The 13,711-nt window shown below is 32.7% G+C and overlaps 1 protein-coding gene across 5 annotated transcripts in view; it reads left to right on the top strand.

The window, feature by feature from the left end:
- Cdk8 (cyclin dependent kinase 8) overlaps window positions 1-13,711 on the top strand; it is a 172,529-nt gene that overhangs the window by 57,536 nt on the left and 101,282 nt on the right. For all 5 annotated transcript variants that reach the window (XR_007346926.1, XR_007346927.1, XM_015498697.2 and 2 more), the window contains exon 2: window positions 9,805-9,880. Coding sequence is in view for 3 of the 5 variants with exons in the window: in XM_015498697.2 (XP_015354183.1) it covers window positions 9,805-9,880 (76 nt within the window). In the remaining 2 variants the exon portion in view is untranslated. The remainder of the gene's footprint in view (window positions 1-9,804; window positions 9,881-13,711) is intronic.

Here is a 13,711-nt window from a genome sequence, read left to right as displayed (position 1 = left end):
GGAGAGATTTTTGAAGTTTCCTGGTTGTTTGTATCTGATGTGGGTGGGAGTCACACACCTGCTAAAGTAGATTCTGCTGGGAAGGAATCTTGTTGGCTGAACTTTGGTGACTTTCCCTCTCTGCTATGGCGAGCCCCTGGCTCCTTGCCGGAGTGTTCGAAGGGAGGGGTGGAACTGGCTTGTCTCTGGTCTGACTCAATCTCTGGTTTTAGTTCCCAGTTCGCTATTTCATAAAGGCTTGGTTAGATTCCCTTCAAGGCGCCTCCTGAGCAGGGCGGGCGGGGGCCCTTTGCTGCGCGCGGGCGGGCCGCCAGCAGAGCCGGGACCCTTCTCGCTGCGCCGGTCCGCTTACAGAGCCTGGCAGGCGGCGGCCGCGGGACTGGACCTCCTTATTTGTATCTTTATAATATCTTTATATATTTGTCTACATGATGATATATAAATGTTTATATATACGTTTGTGCATATTTATATACTTATGTGTGCATAAATATACCTAGAGAGAAGGCACGTATGTATTTTCTATGTATCTACAGTCATGTAAAATACATGTTTTATGTAAGTAGTTTTAAAACATGTGCTTCATGGACTTTAACATGTATCTGAAGTGCTTAGTATCTTAAAATATGCTAAATATTTGATAAATGTTATCATCTTGTGGGATTCCATCTCTGGTTCTGCCAGGAAGTTCCATTAAGAATATTTACTTACAGAGAATTGGATTTTTTGGTATTCTGGAAAGTTGCAGACAAAGGTGTATTTCTGACTTTTGGGAAATGGCACTGAATTTGGTTCAAGAAGTAAGAAAACTCAGGGCTTATAAGTCCACGGGAGCAAATTTTTATTTTTTACAGAATGGTATGAAATTCTCAAATAAAAAGTCAATATTGCTGCAAGACTTTATCTTCTTCAGTCTGGCATAACTGCCTTATGAGAATTCACTGGCATTCATTCTTATTCAGCTCCCATCCACTGTGAGATATTTCTATAGAGATAGAAAAATAGAAAAATATTTTGTATTTTTAGTGTCTCCCATTTCTTCTAGCACGAATATTAAGAAGAAAAGAATGATTATAAGTGACCAGTTTCAAAATAAGGTTCTTGAAGTGAAGACACAGTGAATGTTGTTTTATCCTTAATAGAGTTGTTAAGAAAAATGAGACTTTGGGGAAACGATATAAGAAAGTTTATTGGATAAGTAGTTTGAAGGAAAATCCCCATATTCTTGTTATGTTAAATGATGATGTAATGTTTTAACCGAGCAGACAAGAAAAGACCAAGGGTTTTTTTTAAACTTCCAAGGCAAATATTTTTAAAGCTCTGCATAGTTATTTCTCCAAACTAGATTAAAATGAGTTTGAAGTATGAGAGCCAACAGACTTGGCTTAACTTTCATGAGGTAATATAGAGGAGAGGTATTCACTAATAGGTTTACAAGAAACTTTGTTACTTCTTGGGACTTGGCATCAGAAGCTGCCAGAAGACTTGACAGTGATTCCTGTTGGGTTTGTTCACTGTTGTATCTTGGAGACTGTAGTGGTGCCAACCACAGGAACTCCCAAATTGCTAGGAAAGTCTCTCAGATCTAGAATTAGTAGTTCTAATAATAAAAATTTTGAATATACTAATGCCATTAATCAAAAGTTAACTTGTGGATTTCATCTGTCAGAATCATCAGAAGAGCACAATATATTAATATTTCAGGGGACCTTAAGCAAAAGACAGCATAACTAGCTATAATGTACTTTCAGATTTTACCCAATTTAAATGTAAGGAAGTATTTCAATTTGCTCTAATGCATTGTAATCTACTGTAAGATTATTAAACACAGTAAATGATAAAAGGCCACCAGCAGTGCACCTGTTGCCAAAATATTAGCCTGCTGTATATAGCAAGGGAGAACTCCAACCAGATGAGTTGTGAGGTATCTCAATAAGAAAAACATGCTTTGTAGGGTTTAGGATTCGATTGAATGATTCTAAGGAGAGACTAGAGGGAAAAGACCAGCTCTGGATTGGATGCTATCATGAAATAAGGTCAGTTTGATTATTGCGTTCATTAAGGAGTAAGGAGAGATGTGAAGGTGGAACAGGAGACTTATTTTGCAGGTATAGTACAGCCTTGGACAAAACTTGTTTCCCTTTGCCTTATTAGCTGGCCTTGCCACTGATCTCTTAGGAATATTACAATTTGATCAATCAGTAGAACATATTTTCACTGAGTCCCTCCTTCTGGTCAGATTCAGCCATTTAGCAGATCATTGCTTTGTGAAATTCAAATTTTTACTATTAGTAAAATTCCATTGATCAGGAGATTATTCAGAGAGCTTCATCTACATTGGTGAAGATAGTTCTTTATATATACTTTTTGTTGCTCTTGTAAGGTTAACTAATTGAGTTATCTGAAGCAGATATTGCTGTACACATTTAAGACTGAGGAGATTACATTTGAACAGTGTAACACTGACAAATGCCGAGTTACTTAACAGTTTGTAGTCCACTTCTAAGCCAAGAGCCAAGGTCCCTGAGTGTAGTTTTGATATCAAGGGAATCTTGCCTAGGTGTGACATCATGGGGATTGCTCTCCTGCTTATTTTTAGTTCACTATTTAAAGAGTTGCTTAGTTGTTGAGTGTAATTACTCAGGAACCTAGAGTGAACTGAATTGCACCCAAAACAAAGAGGCTACAGTCTCAACCATTTATTTGATTGCATATTTTAGTGAAATCACAAAGAGATTGTATGCAGGTATTAGATTCACACAGGAAATGGTAAGAGACCCATATAACAATATTATGAATAGGAGTCTTTTGGGTATCATTGTTAAAGGTAACAAATGTCTCAATAATTTAGATTCTTTTTTTTTGGTTCTAGGGATTGAGCTCAAGGACACTTGACCACTGAGCCACATCCCCAGATCTGTTTTGTATTTTATTTAGAGACAGGGTGTCACTGAATTGCTTAGCACCTTGTTTCTGAACTCTTGATCCTCCTGCCTCAGCCTCCTAAGCCAGTGGGATTACAGACGTGTGCTACCATGCCTGGCAATAATTTAGAAATTTAAACAGGCACAGAAGAATATAGAAAAACCATGCATGGTTCTGGCTATTTAAATCTTGTTCCATGGGTCCTTGATGGAAGGAGTGACTTTGATGCTTTTTAATGCAAAGGCTTGAGTAAAAATAGTATGTTGCTCTAAGATATGAATTTTAAGAATACTCACTTTGACATCTCTGGATGGGATAGTCTTTAAGTTATTTGAAGGTGTGTTGTCTCACAAGAGCTATGGGGCCAAGGATTTTTACTGTTATATTAGTTCATGCCATAATGTGGCAAAATCATTTCCATGGAGTGTTCAAGTGCAGTCTTCTTCTAATGATACTTCAAAATAGCTAGTCACCTATTCTGAGAACATGTAAAACTGATTAAGTATCTAGCAAGTAAGGATAGTTGTTTCCATCAGTGACAAGATTGAACCCTGGAACATTAGTGTTAATCAGAATTATTACAATGGAAATGAATGAATCATCTGTTGTACTATAATACATAATTGATTTATAAAGTGACTGTTTCTAATGCCCAGGGAGTTAGAATGTATTAAGAATAGCAAGGACTTTGATAAATGTGTATAGTCTTTTGATTTCTATCAACTGTCCTGTGATTAATACCAACTTTTGTATTATGGACATGAGTCTGCCTCTTCTCAAAGTACATATCATTGAATTATATATTCATTAATATATTTTATTTGCATATAACCAATTTAGAGCTCCCATACTACCACTACTTTTTTTTTTTTCCATATTGAAGATTGAACCCAGGGGCACTTAACCACTATGCCATATCCCTAGCATGCATATGCGCTCCGCCCACCCCACCCCACCCCATCCCACCCCCTTTTAGATTTTTGAGTCAGGGGCTCACTAAGTTGCTGAGGCTAATTTTGAACTTGGAATCCTCCTGCCTCAGCCTCCCAAGCCACTGGGATTACAGGTGTGCACCATTGTGCCCAGCCCCCATACTTCTTTTGATTTGACAGATAATCAATTTAGAAATGTTTTCACAATAGTTTTGAATTAAATAACATTTGGAGAATGTTGATCAAATCATTATTTTTACTAGCTTGCCCTTTTTAAGGTGAAGGAGCAAATTTTTGCATTACCTGGTGGCCATTCCAGGAAATTCAAAAATATTTCAGATGTAGAATATATCTTATATCTTATTGTTTAATAATTCTGGATTTGCAACCTAAATTTACTAAAGGCAAAATGAAGAAGACTCTCAAATGATATAATAATTGCAAACCTAATTCTTGGTATCTAAAGGTAAGAAAAATTCCTGGGGATATTTAAAAATATAGCACTAAGAATAATAGGATCTTTGATTTTTTAAAATAAAGAAATCTTATTGAAAATGTTTTATACCAACACATTTATTTGTCATCAGGCTGTTGGTAAAAATATTTCCTGAATTTGATGTGTAAAGCATGTACTACATTGTTAGTGTTGCTTCAGTATAGTTGATTATTGAACGTGGCATCATGAGAATGATTGATATCTTATAGCCAGATTTTTGTTGTTGTTGCTTTTTTCCTACCCGTATAGGGTAGGTAGAAATACAGTGGTACCTGTATACTTGTACATAAAACCAAAATTACAACTGTGAAAAAAGATTTAAATTCATGTATAAATATATCAAAAGTATTCTAGCAGTGTTATTTCCAAATAAGATAGAGAGCCTCATGAACAGTAATTTTGGTAGTTTACATGTAGTTTAAATGGAAATAAGCAAAAGGTATTGCTTTTGGATTTTTAATATACTGCTTTGGGGTATAAAAACAAGGGTTTATATCTCTGTATGACTAGATTTAAGTATACTGTTTTGATACTAATTTTGAAAGCCATGCAAGTATGTCCTTTACATTAAAAAATCTTCTAAAATATGATTAAGGCCCAAGAAAATGTATTTAATGGCTATCTTTGTTTTGAATCTTTGCATTCTTTCTCTAGTTGGAAATACTAGGGTCATTAAAAATACTAAAGATGGCACACCAAAGAAGTTAAACCACATCCCTAAAGCATCGGGACTCAACTATTTGTCATCTTGCATAATCAACAAGATTTTATTCCCTTGTCCAGCATTCTTAAAAACCTTTTCTCTTAATAACCCATCATAACTCAGTATGCAGTGACAGTTGTTTATGGTCACATAATAAGACACTTAAATTTAACACATTGGTCTCATTGTATTTCACAGTTTTTACTACATAACTAAGCATATTGACTAGTTCATCTGGTTTGTTTTCCCTGAAGCATGACTTTGTGAAGAAAGTAGTGCATTGTCTTGCCTTCTGGTGGGAGCTCCTTGATCTGACTATTCCAGAACGTTCTCCTGCCACTGCAACTGCTAGTGTTATTATCCAGACAGACTCCTATATAGGACTCAACTGCCAAAACTACATCTTTTCACAGAGTAGTCAGTATTTAATGATCTTATGCAAATGTGGAGCTAGTCTAGAACTTAGTACTTCTAAAACTTGTTTTGAGAAAAACCAAATATGTCAGGATTCCTAATCCTTTCTGAGTAACTTGTTACCCACCCCCACTGGAAACTTGTAGAATATATCTTTTGTCTTTACTTTTCTGAAATGTGTAGATATTGTGTTATGGGTTTGTTTTCATTCTTTTATTTGGGAATTCTGTGGACCTTTCTGATTTTGAAAATCATTTCTTTTAGTTACAACTTTGCTTCCTCTTTTTTCTCTCTCTGAAACTCCTCTAAGTATTTCTGTTTTGGATCTTATGGATTGTTCCTCTGATTTTCTATTTTTCTCACTTTCTGGAGCTTTCTTTTGCATTGCTTCAAGATACAGTTGATTGTCCCTTTTATTGTGCACTTTGAGCAACGTAGGTATTAGGGATGCCTATATCCCCTTATGCAGCTTAAAATCTGAGTATAATTTAATATTTATCTTTATGTTCATTTACATTTCTCTCAACTGTGGGAACTCCATGTATAATTTTTGTGTATAGTTTTTATGCATTTAATTTTTATAGTAGATTTATATATTATGAAAGTAAAAGTTAAAATAGATTATTACATAAATATATTTTATGCATTTCTGGCATACCTTTTAATTTTTTTTCAATATTTCTAGGCTATACAATTTGCAAGTTTTTACAAATTGTCATAAGTCTTTAAAAAAATTGCATGTAAATGGACCCACACAGTTCAAATCCATGTACTTAGAACACTATATATAGTAATTATTCATGTTTTCCATATTTTTATTAGTGCATTGTAGTTGTATATAATGGCAGGATTCATTGTTACATATTCATACATGCACATAATAATATGTAAAATGTATCTTTTGTCTTTACTTTTTTGTCTTTACTTTTGGCCAGTAGTGCTCAATAGTATTTCCCCCTTCCATCAGTTACTCATTTGTATAATCTGAGTATTTTTACTAGATATCAGTGAAACTATGCAATAGTGTTTTCATTAAAACGTATGTACAACTATAATGCACCAGTACAAAAATGTGGGGGAAAAAAACTGTGTGGATAGATAAAAAAATTGAACGTACTTTGTAAACCACAAAGTACCATTGTATTATAGTGGTATTTATATTAGATAGTTTTCAAGAAGGGGTTTTCTTTTTTATAATTAAACATTTTTTTCAGTTATTTGACGTTAATTCTCCCCATTGCACATTTTTTCCCAATAATTTATAAATAAAGAAACATGTAATTACTTGAGATAGGGAATAGAACTGATTGAAGGTTAGAATATTTTTTAGTTCATTGGGGAGAAATTGTTATTTATCAACTTAACCATTTTTAAGTAAGAAAAGGTAGTAGGTATAAAGGAAGTGAATGGGTGAATCTTTGGTTTAACTTATTATTTCCATTCTCACTGTCTTAGATCTTGGAGGGATCAGTCTAGGGTGCTAACCTCACATAGTAGAACTCCTGGGTTAGCCATCTGGTTAAATCAATACCCTGCACATGAAAATGTCTAATAGACATATTCTTATCCCAGTTGCATTTTTTTGCCTTTAACTTCATTAGGCCTTTCATAAATAATTCAAATTTAGTGAGCATTAAGTACAGATATTCTTAATGTCTTTTTAATGTAATGAATACCCACAGTGCTTTACTGGAAAGTATCTTATACAACTGATTATCAGAAAATTATTTTTTCCCAGGAAAATAATTTACCATTGGGCTATGTTTTCCTCACTAAGATTTGGTATAAAATATATTGTAGAAGCAAAAATATAGTGTTTTAAATTAACTGACTTTATAAGAGGATATTAACTCATTCAGTCAAACCTTCATTGTACTCAAGTTTCTATTCCTGTCACCTCTACCTTTTTACTATATGACCTCATTTCCAATTTCATAAAAATAAGAGTCATCAAAATGGGAACTGCTCCAGCCTTTTGCCTCTAAACCAACTTGTTTCTATCTGTATCCACTTTTTGCTCTATGAAAGGAGTGTATCCCTTCTAACTCTAGTTAATTTCAGTGTCTTTGCTTTCCTAACCTGCTCTTTCCCCATCAGCAGCTCCTTTTCTCTGGATTCTTCCCTGTTGGCTCTTCCATCTTTTTAAAACGTAATTTTTTTAACCTTATATATTATTCCACCACCTCCTTTTTTTCTTCCCCTCAAAGAATTACCTACATGTATTGTCTCAGTGTATGTTCCATTCATTCCTCAGCCTTTTGCAATGTAGGCTCTGTCACTACTTCATTTCAACTATTTTTGTCTAGTAGACTATCCACGGAGGCTTCGTTATTATTAAATTGACTTTCCTTACCAGACCTTTGCAGCGTTTGATACTATTTAATGTTCTACTCTTCTTGAAATTTTTTTTTAAGTCTTTTCTCTTTAGTTACATTGCATCTGCTCCCATGGCTAGAGCTTCTTCAGTTGTGTATATTGATTATGATAAATTGATGTTTTTAGTTTACCCTTGAGCTTGAAGTATTTTATTCAGCTTGCTTCAGCCATGCCCACCCAAATGTCTCATACGTCCTGAAAACTCAACCTACACAAAAGGAGAATTTTCATCTTTTTCCCCCCAAAACCTTTTCCTTCTGTTGTTTGTTATTTCAGTGAATAATGTTGTAATTCACTTGTTACCTGTGACTCCTTCTCTTTCCTTAACCTACTTTAATTACCTTCTGTCTAGTTTTCATACTAACCACCATTCTGCAGTAGCCATCATCATTACTCTCCTAATAATTTTAATACTAATTGCTTTTAAATATTCTGCCTCCTGCACTTGTTTACTCTAAGCATTCACAAGGCAACCAGAGATACATTTTCCAATAAAATATAATTGATACTCTTTTGGGGGGGTGGGGGGTAATTAGGGATTGAACTCAGGGGCACTCAACCACTGAGCCACATCCTCAGCCCATTTTGTATTTTATTTAGAGAAAGGATCTCAGTGAGTTGCTTAGTGCTTCACCTTTTGCTAAGTCTGGCTTTGAACTCACGATCCTCCTGCCTCTTAACAGAAAACTTTACTTTATATTATTGTTCTTTGAGTTAAAAAGTCTGTCATGGTCTGATCCTAATTTTATTCCTGCCCTGATCTCCAGTTGTATACTGTATCCATTCTTTCCAAAATGCTTCATTTTCTCTCACCTCACATGCTTTCATTACCGAGTACCTCTTAACTGATACAGAGGCAACAGTTCTCAAAGTGTAATCCAGGAACCGTTGGCTGTTGATGAGTTCCTTTCATAGGGTCTGCAAGATCAGTGCTGTTTTCATAATTATGCTATGATAATTGCTTTTTCCATTCTTATGAGTGTACAGTGGATTCTTTTGTAGAGGTAAGATAATGTCTGATGATACCATGGCTCTGGTGGCTAATGAATGATATTGGCATTTGTATTTGTGTGTTTTAAAACGTTGCCTTCCTTAAATTCTCAAAGGGCAGATACTGATAGATATAACAAACAAAAAGTTTGTTATACTGAGAAGAGGTTCTCAGTAATTTCTTAGAGGAAAAATGGGAGTGGAATCTCCAAATTTTGAGAACAGCCATATAGGCCTCCTCATTTGAGACTTCCTTTGAGAAGTCTTTGCTTTGGGTCTTCCATGAAAGGAACCTTTGGATGATGTTTCTGGTTTTTTCTTGCCTTATTATAGCACTTATTATATTATTACAGTTTAGCTGTTTATCTGACTAGGGCAGTAGACACAAAAAGGTACAAAAAATAAGATATTCCTGTTATATCTTTAGTATTTACCACAGTTCTGTATACATAGAAATTGTTCAATAAGTAAATACATGTTGAGTAAATATCTCTTGAAGGTATTTGGGGATGACCTATGTTATTATCAGATTATGATCATTAACAGGTTTTTAAAATTATAACCATTTTGTGCTTTTGTGATGCTTTCTTAACTTTTTTGATCTACTGGTAATCTGATTTGGTTTTTGAAAGCAAGTTTTGTTTTATGTTTATATTGTTTAAATACAAACACATCAGCATATATAGAGAAAATATATTCGAATATTAGAATAGAAAGAATTTATCACCATGAGCCAGAAGGTCTATCTCTGAATCTGTATTTTTCACAAGTAACCGTGGAGCCTTGAATAAATCTTTTTATTCCTTTTAAGATAATAGGTTATCTAAAAAAATTTTCCTGTATAACATGCAATTACATATGAAAGTATTAAGTGCATATTAAACATGATTTATTTTTATTTACATTTTACTTTAGAATGTACATAAATGTAGATCTGATTATATATTAAAATATCTTTGTTTTTATAGGAAGGATGATAAAGACTATGCTCTAAAACAAATAGAAGGAACTGGGATCTCTATGTCGGCATGTAGAGAAATAGCAGTAAGTGAAACTCTTTTTATCATTGTTATTACCAACTAATTTTTCAACTGTGTAGGTTTCTGTATTGAATTGACCTCATTTATTGAAAGCTGATGAATATTTTCCATATTAAATATTTATAAAAATGTGTCTTTTTAAGAAGTAGTAAAGGTAGCATTATATTTCTATATAATGTAAATGCAATTACTTGAGATAAATGTAATCTTATTTATATGAATATATATCTTTTCAGTAGATGTCACTAGTAGTTAAGTTTCTGTTATTTTACTTGAGTTAGTAAAAGTGGTTAGACCATATAAAATTAATATTTCTATCTTAATAGGATAAGATTAATTTCATTACTTATGTCAAATTAAAATGAGATTGTATTATTTGATTAGAATTATATCTGTCTGTTCATCTGAATATGTAAAAATATATGCCTTTTCCTTTTGGAAGCATAACTTTCCTTATGGTAGTTAGAATCTCATTTTGATTCCAAGGGGAAATATTCTTCATGTTAATACATTACTTAATAATTACATAGTCATTTAAACTCAGCATTACTTCCTTGAGATTTTACTTTAGTTTTTACTGTTATAAAAAGTATGGGACCAAATTAATTTTTTCTGCTTTAATCAGAATATTCTGGGACATATATATTCAGCTCTTCTCTCTGCATAAATAAAAGCTTTTATGAACTAAGATATTAATTTAAATTATTATACTTGTTTAACAGATTCTATGCCAGTATGTCTTCATCCAACAGTCTTTATTATGTACTGTGTTGACAAGGTCAATGATTATAGTAGGAAAAGTAAAGAAATACAGAACAAGTTGAGGTCCCCAGCCTCAAGTATTTATATTATTCTAAGGAAGGAAACTCATAAATCTCATAAAGCAAACAGTGGGCAAAGCACCACGATAGAAAAGTGGGAATGGAAGAGATTAGAGAAACAAGTAAGGTTCCAGGTGTTGAAGGACATATAAGAATTACTTCCATGAGGGATGCATAAGGGAGGACATTTTTAACTGTATCACATTGGAAGATGTATTTCAGTTAATTGATAAATTTTTATACTCTTGAATCTTAAGGCAAATATCTATATATTAGCTATCATTTCTTCAGTATCTTACTATTCTGTTTATTCAAGTCAGTTTTAAGGAATTAACATCCTTTGAACTATGGTCAGTGATGTTAGAAATCAGGATCGTGATTGCCCTTTGTGGAAACAGTGACAAGAAGTGTGACAGGGAACTAGTGCTAGTAATGTCCTGTATTTTGATCTTGTTCTCGGTCTGGTTCCAAGGGTTCAATATGTGAAAATATATTGAGCTATATGCTTATAGTTCATATACTTTTCTTTATATTTATTACTTTTAACAAAATGTTTTTAAAATACAAAACTTCATTCAGTTCTGGAACAAACTTGGTTATCTTTACCTATAAGGATTACTAAATTCAGTTAAACACAAAAAGAAATAGGATAAAGTTTTAATTTTGTTGAAATCTAATTTACAGATGTTTTCCTTTTATGCCTTTTTTTTTTCAATCTGATTGTAGACGTCTTTGTTAAAGGTTGTTGTAAATATGGGCTGTTTCTAGACTATTTAGTCTGTTCCATTGACTCTGTGTCTAGCCTTATGCCAGTACCAGATTACTCTACTTTTATAGCAAGACTTACAGTCAGGTTGTGTAAGACCCACCAGCTTTAATTTCTTATCAGGATTATTTTGACTGTTATAGATCCTTTGCATTATCATATAAATTTTGAATCAGCTAGTTAGTTTCTACTTGTAAAAAGTACCTGCAGGGATTATAATTTTTATAAACCCAGGGAGAATTAACATTAATAATATTGGGACTTTCAAGCCAATAGAAAAACATACTTTCCATTTTGCAAGGTTTCTTTAATTCTTCTCAACAGTGTTTCATAGTTTTTAATGTAGAGGTTGTGCACACCTTTTGTTAAGTTGATTCTTCATGAATCAATTTAAAACATAAAGCACTTCATATTTTTTATGCTAAATGGAATTATTTTTTAAAAATTATTTTCATTTATTGTTCCTGTCTGTACTCTGTATTTTTAAAATTGTGTGTTGCATATCTGAGATGTTTCTAAATTCAGGTTTTTGTTGATTCCTTGGGATTTTCTACATAAATAATTATGGCATCTATGAATAAGATATATTTACTATTTTTCATCTGTATGCTTTTTGTTTTCTTTTCTTTCCTTACCTAGCACTGGGCAGGGTGTTTTGTGTAATTTTAAATAATGGTAAGAGCAGGCATCTTTGATTTGTTTCCTATCTTAGGGGAAGTTTCACCATTTAGTATAATGTTAACTATAGGTTTTTCAAAGATGCCATCAATAAGGATTTTAGGAAGTTCTCTTTTATTCATAATTTCCTAAGAATTTTTACATAAATGGTATTTTTGTACATACATTGAAATATATAATTGAATTCATAAATTACAATTAATTTTGTAGTACTTATTAAATTTTGCATTCCTGAGATAATCTATATTTGATATATTGTTGGATTTGTTTTGTTATACATGGTTAAGGATAGTTTTGTTTGTTTTTTGGTACTGGGGCTCAAACTCAGGGGTGCTTAACCACCGAGCTACATCCCCAACCCCCACTTTTTTTTGGTACTTTATTTAGTGGTAGGATCTCGCTGAGTTGCTTGAGGCCTTTCTAGGTTGCTGAGGCTCGCTTTAGGATCGCTTTGAACTCGTGATCCTCCTGCCTCAGAGCCATTGGGATTACAGACATGTGCCATCGCACTTGGCAAAAGAACTACTTTTTTATCCTATTTTTTTTGACAGTTTGGGTAATATCTGTATTTATTCTTCTTTAAATATCTGATAGACTTCACCAGCCAATATTTTATCTTATTGAGATATAAAACCTTTCAGATTTTATTTTTCATTTTATGTTTAATAAGTTAAATTTTTATATAATCTTGTACATTTAATTTATTTTTTATTTTATTTTTTTGAGTTTTTCTTTTGGGTTTATTTTTTAAAATTTTTTATTGTTGGTTGTTCAAAACATTACATAGTTCTTGACATATCATATTTCACACTTTGATTCAAGTGGGTTATGAACTCCCATTTTTACCCCATATACGGATTGCAGAATCACATCAGTTACACATCCATTGATTTACATATTGCCATACTAGTGTCTGTTGTATTCTGCTGCCTTTCCTATCCTCTACTATCCCCCCTCCCCTCTTGTACATTTAATTTAAATTGTTGAATTTATTGGCACAAAGTTGTTCATAATATTCCCTTACTGTCTTTTCATATTTATGTTTGATAATGATTTCCTTTTTTGTTGTAGATTCTGGTAACTTTTGTGTTTCTTTCATAAATTTATGCTCTATCACTTCTTTTATTTACTTTGGGCTTATATTTATCTTTGTAAGGTAGAACTTCAGGCCATTTTTTTTAAAGCTATTCTTTTCTAATAGAAGCATTTAAAACTATAAATTTCTAAATTGTGTTTTACCTGCATTCCACAAATTTTGTTATGTTGTATTTTTAATATCACTTGGTGCAAATTACTTTAAATTTTCTTTTAACCATGAATTATTTAGAAATGTATTGTTAATTTTTAAATATGAGATTTTTCTAGCTATGTTATAGTTACTGATTATTAATTTATTTTCATTGTAGTCAGTTTTTTAGAAATAAATACTAAAATATTTATTGGTAAAATGATATGATATCTGGGATCTCTTTCAGAATAATTTAAGATGAGGGAGGAATGGGCATGAATACAGGTAAAATAAAATTGGCTGTATACACAGGTGAAATTTGTAAAACCAAAAATTTCCCAT

Source organism: Marmota marmota, unplaced genomic scaffold (assembly GCF_001458135.2).
Source record: "Marmota marmota marmota unplaced genomic scaffold, marMar, whole genome shotgun sequence".
NCBI lineage: Eukaryota > Metazoa > Chordata > Mammalia > Rodentia > Sciuridae > Marmota > Marmota marmota.
This window is presented reverse-complemented; position numbering and strand designations above follow the sequence as displayed.